The following is a 12,014-nucleotide window of genomic DNA, read 5'->3' on the forward strand; positions in this document are numbered from 1 at the left end:
TATTAGGTAGGAAAGGCACTGAATCTGTGTAGGAACACAGTATATTTATTAAGGATACTGTTTCATGATATTTGTACTTGAGTGTCTTTTTACATTAATTAATAAATGAAAGATTTTTTTAAAAAATCACTCGTGTGTTTTAATGTCATATTATTATATAATGCAAAAATGAAACCAGACAAAGTTTGTGCTGGTACCTTCCTTAAGTTATTTGTCAAATGCATGTTCTCCCTTTCAAAAATAAAACACTTCCCAAGGTGGTTTACAGGGGTATATCAAAACGCAAACAATAAAATACAATAAATACAATTTAAAACATTTTTATTATCTCAACCCATTATTTATTTTGCATTATTAAATTATCTGATGTTATTAAACTATTGCAACTTTTCATTAAAATTCAGTAAAATATAACATACTGAAGCAACCAGAATGAGATCATGCTATCCGATCTCCAACCAAACTGCAAATAATTGCAATAAGCTGTGGCAGAAAAGGTGGGTTTTTAAAGCCCCTGTGAAAGTATCTGTTTAAATATTTTTGATTATTTCCCAAAGGTCTTGGTAATCAGAATTATCAGACCACCAGCCTAAGCAGAGTTTATTTTGTTAATTGCTCTTGTTAAGCCTAATTACTGAATGGGGTGGAGTAGAAGGAAAGGGGTGGGGAAAAATCTTCTCACAGGAGGAAATTCTAAAATCCAAGGCTCGGCTCCAGACAGGGTTAGAGGAGTGTCTCAGTGTGAGAGGTAGAGAGCATGCGTCCTGCGTGTTAATGTGTGCATGTGTATGCATGGTGTGTGAATGAGTGAGTGAGTGAGTGAGTGACAGAAGACAAATATATGGACTAAAACCCTGGGATGCATGAACGAAGATTGGAAACCTGTCATACATGGCTATTCAAAGGTACTGCTAAAGAATATACTGCATTAGATTAATATTTATGTATTAACTGACTGTCGTTTTTCACGTGTATTTTAATTGTCTTACAGTATACCTTTTGCTATGTTTTTTTAAACTTTAGTTTTAAAGAAAACCTCTTGTGTCTGCACTCCAGTTAGCTTTGACAACATGCGTTTGTCTGTTTTCATAACTCTATTTCATAACGGAAATTACATGCAACTGTTCAAAACAAATGTCTTTGCAAAGAAAAGGCCCGGCATTTAAAAAAAGAAAAGTTTTCTGTTTTGTTTGGGTACAGTCCCAGTTCCTAGCACTTATAGCACTGCATTGCATTCCTCTTATTTGGTCTCCCTCCTATAACATCAGTTTACTTCGGTAAACAAAAGTGCAAAACATAGATGGAAGTTTTAGTAGGTGTTATCTCATGTGTTTATGACCTGAGGTTTTATTGCTTTGAGATTAAAATGGTAGGAATTTGCATCTTGCCTTGTTTAACCACACTTTTTGTGTGTGTGTGCTACTAAAAACCTTTCAGTGCTATGCATTAAACAACACTCCCGTTGTACACAAAAGAAAAATGCTACTGTTCTGTGACAAATGAGTGTTTGGGTGGCACGGGCAGTGAGTTATGTGAGTGATTCTTCTCCTGGCTAGCTGGAGATACTGAATAAATGTGTTTACTTTCTCCCTCCTCCCATGGTATTTATACTAGTTAATGTGTTGCGCCAGATAAATCTGTTTCCTGAGTCCATCTTTCAGCTCTGTTCTTTTCCTTCCCGGTTGACAAATGGTTTGAGTTTGACACAGTTTTATCAGCTGGGCCCCTGCTGGGTGCTGCTTGCTTTTGCTTTTATCATGGAAAGTAAATTATTTGCAATATTCTAACTAGCAGTTGGCAGGTCCAATTTAGTATGAACTGCCTGTTGTCTTTTCTTTGCAAAGCCCAGTTGTTATCCTAAATGGAAACAAAAGATCCAGGACATTCTCTATTACAAGCTGTTCCTCCCCCCCCCCTTTTATTATTATTCGAAAGCACTTCTTCATTTGTTTAGTTAGCTAAAGCTTCATATGTTGAAATATAGACTGGGCTGTCATTTCTAGTAACCTTATCTATAATCTCTATAATTTCTTTGTTAAAAAGTACTGTTGTTTCAAGTACAGAAGTGTGGTGGCGGGGAGCTAGACTAGGATGCAAGTGAAATGGTAAACATAAGTAGGTTTCTTATTTTTATTTTATTAGTAAGCTTCTATTAAAATAGAGAGAAAGAGGATACTGACTTATTTTTAAAACATTATTTAAAACAAATGGAGATTAGTACTGTAAAAGCATTAGCAGAGGAGTGATGCGTCCTTGCCCGTCTGACTTGGAAGCCAGCAAACGACATTACTGACAGCTTGACTGGGGGCAGCATAGTGGAACTCTCCACTCTCTGCACATGAAAGTATTCCTGGTAAAACTGTAAGTGAAATGTTTTGAGAAGCCTGTGACAATTAGGACTCCAGTCCAAAAAAATCAACAACAAGCTGTCGCAAAACATTAAGCCATGCTGCATGGGGAAATAAAATAAAAGTCTCTTCTGTCAGCTCTGCTAGCATAAGAAGGTGGAGGAAGGGGCACTTAAGAAATAAGAGGGTATAATGCTGCTAACTCGGAAATAGGCATTAGTTCCAAGATTATTCTCCAAAGTATGTTCAGATGTAAATAAATTAATAGAATTTTTAAGACCAGTAGGTAGGCATTGATACAACCATATTTTCTTATTCCTGTGCTGCCAAACCCAGGCACCCTGAAATTATTAATTGAGCTCTGCAAGAGGATTAAACATGCTGTTTTGAATACAGTAGATGCAGATATACAAAGTTTCCTCTGCTATTATGCACACTAACAAACATAAATAATTACCTGTCTTGTGAGAACTATATGAAAGGCCTAGGATTTAATTTGCTGAAAGGCAGCACTCTCAGCTCCACTTACTGGGAGTAAACCCCATTTAAATTCAGCAGGTCTTCTGAGTAGGTATGGTTAGAACTGCAGTGTTTGTTAGCATAACAGTATTCCTATGTATATAGCTTATCAGAAGAATAATGCACTCAAAAAAAACCTACCTATATAGTCTAGATGAACACACACATACCAGTGAATGGATAGAAGTAAAATCTCAAAAGTGTGTGTGTGGGGTGTGTGTGTATGAACACACACACACACACACACATGAGTGTAATGTGCAAGTTTGGCAGCCAGTATTGGTCAGACAATTTGGCTTGTCATTGTGCATGTGCTCCACTTGTTGAGCTTTTAATAACAAAAAATGCAGACTGGCTGTTGTTTGCAGATTAGAATATTGTTTGGCATTACAGAAATATTATCCTGGTTCTGAGTTCTGATGTTTTCTCTTTTCCTCTCTGCTAACACTCCTCTGTGCTTTTGGAGGAGGCAGGAAGGGGTGGAGAGAGGTCCAGATGGGAAGAAAACAGGTCCTGAAAAGACCACATAGGAACTAGGTCAGGTACTCTGGAGATTAAAGAAGCATGCTTCATCCCTGTGTGCAGGAGGCAGGGACAAGCAGCACACAATTACAAGGAATTAGAACAGCAACAAGTAGTTCAGATTTATCAGCTTTAATTGTCTATTGTCAGGACAGAGCTGCTCTTGTAGATCAGGCTGCTGCCAGTGCCTTAATACCTCTAATGGACTCTCCATTGTGGGATTATCTCTTCTAGGGGACAGTGTCTTTCTTTAAAAGTTGTTGTTTTGGGGGATGCAAAAGAAGTAAAAATAAAAAACAAAAACAGGCTGGGCGCCTTTAGTTGGTCTCCAACACATATACACACCCCTCTTCCTTGACATGTTGTCTTCTTAAGGAAGTCAGGATGAAGACCCTTGTGATGCCTTTCTGTCAGCAACCTGTATTCTTTTGCAGGAACGGAGAAACACCTATTTGAACATTAACCTTCCTTAGGTCAACCTTACTCAATGAGCCCCAGTGGGAAAACAATAGCCTGTTGATAATCGAGCAGATAAGCAGAGATGCATCATTATAAAGGGGGAGTGGGAGGGAAAGAGGGTTCTCAGTTCTCTTTGTTTTAAAAGCTTTCCTGGATTTTGCAAAGCAAACATTTACAACATTTGGAAAGAAGGATAAGGTGTCAGATATTTAATGAGAACAGATGAAATTTTTGTTCTTCTACATGCCAGTTTGACTGGATGGAAAGGGTGCAACCACCATTGTCAGATAGGTAGGAAGTGAAAACCACCTCTTCAGAGAATGAGGAAGAAGGATAACTTTCTTAGAGCAAGAAAATGGCAATGAAGTGCCTTTAGGAATTAAGGCAATCATTTTCTAAAGAGTATGTTTTGTTGTTTCATTCTGCTTAAGGATTGGTTTTTAGGAGTAAGTGATGTTCATAAGTGCATTTCAGCTAGGAGATTGTATAATGTTATTTCAAGAGACACTAAGGCATGCACTTACTTAAAAACAAATAGCAATTGCAAAACTCCTTAAGGTCACCACTTATTACTCACCACTAAATGTAATGCAGCCACACCTCTTCAACCATTGATCACACTTTTAGTTCTAAGAAGTCTTTGTGCCTGTTCTCTTCCTTTGTTGCCAACCCTGTTTTAAAACAAAATGTACAGTATAAATCAGCACAACATCTTCAATTAATTAAGTCAATTCAATGGATAGAAACATGTCCCGAGTTCAAATTACAGCTAATGCATGTACTTTGCAGGTGGCCTTGGAAAAGCTGCCGTATATTAATTTTCTCTATCTGTAAAGGGGGGGAGAATATTTGATAGAACAAGCTATAAACAAATATTAAGAAGTGTATGTACATTGGTATGATTAATGACTGATTATATAGTTATTACATTAGGATCCCTAATGCCACATCTGCTTGTTCATCCAGTGGGCAAGATTGAGAAAGGAGATACAAAACTTTACCTGTATTTATTCAAAGCTAACTGGTAAACCTTAGCATTTTCTGTTAGTTACTGTGTTTCTCCGAAAATAAGACACCATCATATATTTATTTTTCCTCAAAAATAAAAAATAACACTATCACTTATTTTCAGGGGATGTCTTATTTTTTCCTCCTCCTCCTGCCACGGCCGGCATTGCTGCTGCACCTATCACTATGTCTTATTTTTGGGGTATGGCTTATATTCCTTGAATGCTTAAAAATCTGCTACGGCTTATTTTATGGCTACGGCTTATTTTCGGAGAAACAGGGTACCTTGTTTCTAGAATCCCTTTGAGAAGGTAATAAATGCTAAACTAGGTGGAATTTAGCTAGTACTGGCTATGTCAGAACAAGTTACAATACTTTGCACATTCATTTAGACTCACAATGAAGCAGGAGAAGGATCGTATTATAAAACTAGCTCTCCCCCTGGATTGCTACCTCTGGGACATTTAGTATCTTTCCGTGGGTGGAAAGAAAATAGCCAGTAGCATTGTCCCACAAATGCTTGCATGCAAATCTATTGTTGCATAAGTGGACTTGCCCTCTTTCTCTGCCCCCACAAAGTCCCCAAACCAGCTCCAGAGGGCCCCACAACCCTGATCCTGCATGATTTGATTTGATTTTTCTCATGCAACCCTTTAGCACAAGGTGTAAGAAAGCAATTCAGTAACATCTTCCACATCCAGATGGCAGCCTCTGACTTCAACATATGGCAAGGAATAAGATAAATAATGTAGCACCATGCACATTTTTTTCTTTCAAAAATGAGGTGGGTGTAGACACTGTATAATAATAATAATAAAAAACCTTAGGTAAATTTGGAATGCACTCTTATTTTTCATCTAAAAAGCTTCTTTCTCAAGAAAGCATCTTGGAGTACTATTGCTCTCAAGCTGACATTTGAAGTGTGCAGAGCATTTTTTTTGTTGCCTGATTGGGTGGGGCCTGAAGTGACCACAATAATTCTCCTCATGCAAGGGAACGAACCATGTATACCACCTTATAGTCCTTGGAAGGAAAAAACGGGATATAAATGCAATAATAAATTGGAGGAGAGTACGTTAGGATTTGTTTTTTAAGCATGTAACATTGTAAAAGGCATGCATCGATGCCTGTATCATCACTTTTAGGATCATGATCTGGTTGCCTCCCAAATGTTTACAGCCATAACAATGCCAATATGGAGGAGGTGGAAAATGAAGGGATTTGTTGCTTCTGTTGATGTGGTCATTCTGTCCCTGACCTTCTTTGTGTAAGAAGGGGGAGGATGTGAAAATAGCTGTGTTTTAATCTTTGGGGCACTTTATGGCCCCTAAAGAAAGTTTCTCCAGCCATTTTTCAGATGCATTGCACTCTTGGTCCTGCTAGCCCCTCCCCCCTTTTAAAAAACGATGTATATGCATAGGCATAAATAAAATGTTGAAGAAAACAGCAGCTTGAGTAGCATCAGTTTACTGTGGAGCTTGAGCGGCTGATACCATCAAAGGAAGTTGGGTGGGGGTGGAGAGAGTGAGTTTCTGACATCAGCGCCTGTTGGAGCCATTCATGATTTGCTGCTGGACTGCAAGCTATTGCAGAGAGAGAGAGAGAGAGAGAGAGAGAGAGAGAGAGAGAGAGAGAGAGACCTGTCTCAGAAATGCTGACTAATAAGGTAGTTGAGGTTTTCTGTGAGCAAAGGGGAAAATGAAAATGATTAAAAAGTCCTTTTTCTGAAATGAACAACACTGAGACTGCAATTTCTAGATGACAGCACCTACTGCTATGAGAGAATCCTATGCAAAAAAACCCAACAACAACAACTGCCAGTCAAGTAACACACCTTGATAAATATAGGTACAAACAAGTCATGAAATCATTGGCTGTGTGCATATATAAGGGACAAAATCTATGTCCTATTTGCCACCCTTAATCTGATATGTTTGCTATGTTATGTGTTCATCTTCACTTTGTTTTGCTGGAGATACTGATATTCTGATCCAATACTTTCCCTAAGAAAGACCTACATATGATGCCTTGGGGGGGGGGGTATCACTAAAAGACTTCAATCCCTTCTGAATAGTCACAGTTAGTGTTATGCAGATCTTGCAACTCCCCATGATACACTGATGACAACTTTACCACAAGGCGAAAGGGGCAGGGAAAGTGGTGTGTCTCATTTTTCATTGCGGCATCACATATGAGCTCCATCTTTTATATAAAATTTCCTCAAAGAAGTTTTAACTAGCATACATGGTTTTCTCCCACCTGCATTTTAACTGCTGTGGTAGGTTAGTCTAGCATATATTGAATGGCTGAGCAGAGATTGGATCCTAAGTGTCCTTAGTCCTAGTGTAACGCAGGTATGTGCATATGAGCAATAACTGCAACTGTGCTCAACAATGGTAATAAATGCTGTGCCGGCAGCTTGCTTATGTACTTTGCTGAATATCATCAGTGCCCACACAATCAATGGTGGGCCTTCCAAAGCCCACCATCATTGTTTCAATCAAATGAAAAGCAAAATAGCTATTTCAGGATAGGCAAGAAGAATCACCATTCCTTTTTAGTGATAGGCAAGAAAAAGCCTGCGTTGAAAAGTTATTTGTTAATAATTTTGTTTTTGTAGTTTCTGCTTTATATTTTTAAATTACCAGGGACCTAGAAAGCTCCGAGACATATCCATGTCAAAGTGAGATTTATATCTTGGTATAGTGGGTGGGGTAGACAGCTTCAGTATGACTACATTGTTTTTCCACTCCATGTGAAGTGACTCAGGCCACTTCATGTTACATGAGTTGCATGTTCACTGCTTCTGTAGGACAAGTTCTGTTGCTTATTAGCAGCAACGTTTATAGGAAGCTGTCATGTCAGTTGGCATGGGTGTCTGAGGTTGCCCGTCACTGTAGGACAGTGACATGGTGGGAAGAAACCATGTCAGTCACATGATTTACATGATTTGTTCCTGCAGAGGTTATGGGAGCAATAGGCAGAAACTGCTCTCTGGCTACCATGAGTGAAAAGAGACAAGCTGTGTGATGGTCATTTTAATTTATACTCCTGATTTGGAGAGCAAGCCACCTGTAATTTCCAGCCATGTGATAAAGCTGAGGTAATAAAGATCCCCTTCCCAAATCAATGTATTTCTGAGTAGCTGCAGGAATGTGTTGGTGTGTGGGTTACCATATATTTATAGGCCACAGATTTACTATGTCAATGCTGAGTATGTTTTTAAGTAGCCTCTATTGTTGTTAATAGTCCTCTGATTCTATCTCAGCATCAGTTAATTACCCAAGTCAAGTTTGCCGGATTTCTTTGCTTTAAACAAATGTTTCTTCCTACTGCATATCCAATTACCTTTATACCCATCAGTGTGATGCCCTTACCACCTTTCTTGTGGAATTACGTACCAGTAACAGTTAAGCCAGGACACTTGTTTGGCGCTGTTGTCCTACTTATGTCCAACGGTATGAGTACTTCTCTATTAGAAGATGCCAAAGGTCTTTACACAGATATGTACTATTCTCAGTACTGCATCACCTAGAATGACATATAATCCCTTTCACCTTCTTCTGTAAGAACTTCAGGAGGGTGATGGTATGGTGTATGCATCAGACATAATGGATGTTTCTTTGAACAATGCAGATTTCCATATAGACAAGTAGTTGTGTTTTGCATTTTTATAGCAAGTCAAAACAAGTTTCTGCCCACGTAAGAGGAAAGGCATGATGATAATAATAATAATAAAAACATGTCTGCTGATGTGATGTAAAAAGGAAAAGTAGGAGACTTGTCCTTTGGTGAACTGACTGGGTGATGTTTGTAATATTGTGAGTGACTATAATTGGAACTATGCATCATCATAACTGTTGTGAGCTGAAGGATTCCTCAATGATGGACAAGGACCACTGAAGGAAGTTAGGCATCTGGTTTGTTTGGTAATGAGAAATAGGAATGCAAGGTCTGTGTGCTTAATAATAAACAAACAGGACACTGTATGCCATCATCACAGGATGTCCTTCCTTCAAGGCAGTTCACTAACAGGGAGAGGAGGAAAAAGAAACAGCACATGTTCCTCTTAATTATATTCACACCAATACTTCTTTGATCAGCAACATGCTCTTTAAGTGATTGTGTCTAATGAAAGCATCACTGATGGAACTTTTCTTTCTGTTAGCATATGACCCATTCTCTCTTAAAGCAGGGACAGGCTTAGTTTCCACTTTGAAATGATGCACTTTTAAAATAGCGCAAAGTTAAGGCTGAAATCTTACATTCACTTATCTTGGAGCGAGTTCTGCTGGACTCAGTGGGGCTTACTTTTCAGTAGACATGCGAAAGATTACCTTGTAAAATATAAAACTACTCAGAATTGTAAGAAAATATGCAACCTGGAGGACAATATTGTTGTAAATACTTTTTGGGAAATTGTAAGCATCTTTGTTCGAAAAATGCCCAGTTAAAATAAACAGATTTAAGCACTAGTGGTCTAAACCACAGAGCCTAGGGATTGCCGATCAGAAGGTCGGTGGTTCGAATCCTCGCAACAGGGTGAGCTCCCGTTGCTTGGATCCCAGCTCCTGCTAATCTAGCAGTTCGAAAGCACGTCAAAGTGCAAGTAGATAAATAGGTACTGCTCTGGTGGGAAGGTAAACGGTGTTTCCGTGCACTGGTTCGCCAGAAGCGGCTTAGTCATGCTGGCCACATGACCCAGAAGCTGTACACCGGCTCCCTCGGCCAGTAAAGCGAGATGAGCACCACAACCCCAGAGTCGTCCATGACTGGAGCTAATGGTCATGGGTCCCTTTACCTAATAGTTTCTAGTGTTACACCACCAAATGTTTTTCCTTTTGCATGTGAGTTAAGCTGGATGCCAGCAGAATGTTAGCAAGCGTACGTGTTAACAGGAAAATCTGTATTGGTGTGATCTGCTGAAAGGAAAAATTCCTTCTGACTGGATCAGAGTTTCATTGGATATACCTGTTTGAGTTACAGGTATAGCCCCACCCCCTGCTCTTGGCAGCCGTGACTGTGAGTAAATCAGATGAGTGGCTAATAGGAAACCTGAAACAGGGAGGAGAAAGGAAGAGTCTGTTTGGTTAACACAGACTGAAAGTATCGTAACATTCAGCCCTCCAGTGTTTCAAAGAAGTAGAAGCAGTAAGTGCAGCAGCACCTGTCTGACAGTAAAGACAGAGGCAGAAGCAGAAGCAGAAGCAAAAGAAGCCAGCTCTATTGGTATTACTTTAACCCGGCAAGTGGAAGAAGTACTGTAATGTTTACTCTGTAGATATGTGTGAGACTTACCTGAAACGTCGTGCTGCCAGCTGGAATTATTTGTGGACTGTACCTTGGTAAGAAATTTTCTTCCTACTCCTGTCCGGGAGACAGATGATTTTAGCACTCTTTTGAATGGATACGGCAAACCTGTTGGAAATGGCAAAGGTTCTCCTTGGAGACTTTATTTTTAAGTTCGAGAGACCTTTGGTTTTTATGATGATTAATTCTTTCACTGCTAGAGGCAACTGCCGGTTCACTGAGTTTCAGTATTAGTTCTCTTGTCATAGCCTACAAAGTGGTAAAGGTATTGTTCAGATTGTCCTAGGGTTTGATCTGATCAAGCCCATTAAAAGCACCGTATGAAGAACTATTAAATCTGCTAAATGCTGTGAGGAAGTGTGGAATTAAGTTGATAACTTTGTTCTTCCAAACACTTCATCTTCTGCAAAACACTTCTTTGAGTTGGAAATATGACCCTGCTTTACTCAGATACAAATGAAAATCTCTGGTAGGATTAGCAGTACAATGCTGGAGCCTAAAGCCTTTGTTTTGGAAAATGCTGTAGTTTAATCCAGTAACTTTATACCTGGGGAAACAAAATGATAGGTTAACATTATCTTTTTAATGGGTAAGTAAAATTTAATTCTGTAAGTGTGTTCTTCAGATATTTATTTTTTCCACAGAATACTATTACTCCGCTTCTTTTAAAATATGTTCTTTTCTGAATGAGAGTAGAACACAAATAGTATGTGTTAACATTCATAGGAACCCTAAAAAAATATTTTCCTGATATTGTAGATGGGGAACTGAAGCGGAGGGGAGGCTTGCCTGTAGAAAGAGAGTACATGGCTGAGGTTTGAAATAGTGAGCCACTGCCATACAGCACATCTAATGCAGTTCAGTCCCTATATTGATGGTAGATTTTGCACTTTGCATTTAATTCTGTTGGAAGGCTTGGAAAACAATACTACTGTATTTTTGTCTCTTTCTGATCCAAGTGAATATTTCTAGTTATTTCAGACTGGCTCTTTTCAGACTGATGTTGGTTGGATACAGTGTCCCTCAGCTGTCTGTGTCAGAGGATAAGAGGATGTCAATAGAGGGGAGGGGAGTGTTGTTTTTGAAAGTTGTTTGTGTGTTAGAAGCCGGTGGGAAAGTTCAGCCTTCCCCATTTGGAAAAGGCAAGCCTGTGTTCCGCTCGTCCAACGTGCACTTTCCATTTTTAGCCCATTCAGACGCAGACAGCAGTTCCTTCCTTTTCCTTTCCTTGTTTATGACACTTTTCCAAGGCAGCTTTTCCATAGGCTCTTTTTCACACAAAGCCTTGAATCTGCAGATTCATCCCCCCACCCCTACCGTTCAGATACTGAGGGAAGCTTCTAAAGAGGTGTGCACAGGTGCTGTTCTGAGACACGCTTTTCCGATTACTTTTTGTGACTTTATTATTTTTACCAGCCCCAGCTCTTGAAAGCATTCCTTCAGGGAAGGCAGCTCAATTTATAGGGTATACGGTGTCAGTCCTCAGCTATCCCACTAATGCCATCTATTTGCCAATAGACAGCATTTAGGTCACAATGCTAGAGGTGCTGAGAAAGGAATGGGAAGTAAACTTTTCTTTTCTTTTCCAGGCTGCCACACTGTGTAGCTCGTATATTGTGAATCCCAGAGCAGTGAAGAAAAGGACCAGAGTTGATAATGAAAATGGACATGAAGGATGCTGACATGACTCTATGGACAGAGGCTGAATTTGAAGACAAGTGTACCTACATTGTAAATGATCACCCCACGGAGCCCAGCACAGAAGGCTGCAATGTAACCCAGGCTGAGTCTTCCTTGCCAAGGAACTTGATTTTCAAATATGCAGGACATGGCAAAGAGGTAAGAACA

General features: G+C 39.4%; 1 protein-coding gene across 3 annotated transcripts in view; it reads left to right on the top strand.

Annotated features, from left to right (window-relative positions):
• Positions 1–12,014, top strand: part of PRDM1 (PR/SET domain 1) — an 88,654-nt gene that overhangs the window by 54,471 nt on the left and 22,169 nt on the right. The window contains exons 1-2 of one of the 3 annotated variants that reach the window (XM_035109309.2): positions 218–905; positions 11,756–12,005. In XM_035109309.2, coding sequence (XP_034965200.2) covers positions 11,823–12,005 — 183 coding nt within the window. In that variant the 5' untranslated portion in view covers positions 218–905; positions 11,756–11,822. Of the gene's footprint in view, positions 1–217; positions 906–9,511; positions 10,202–11,755; positions 12,006–12,014 lie in introns of those variants that run through there. The other 2 variants (XM_035109307.2, XM_035109308.2) reach the window with 2 other exon arrangements.

Source organism: Zootoca vivipara, chromosome 3 (assembly GCF_963506605.1).
Source record: "Zootoca vivipara chromosome 3, rZooViv1.1, whole genome shotgun sequence".
In the NCBI taxonomy this organism is placed as follows: domain Eukaryota; kingdom Metazoa; phylum Chordata; class Lepidosauria; order Squamata; family Lacertidae; genus Zootoca; species Zootoca vivipara.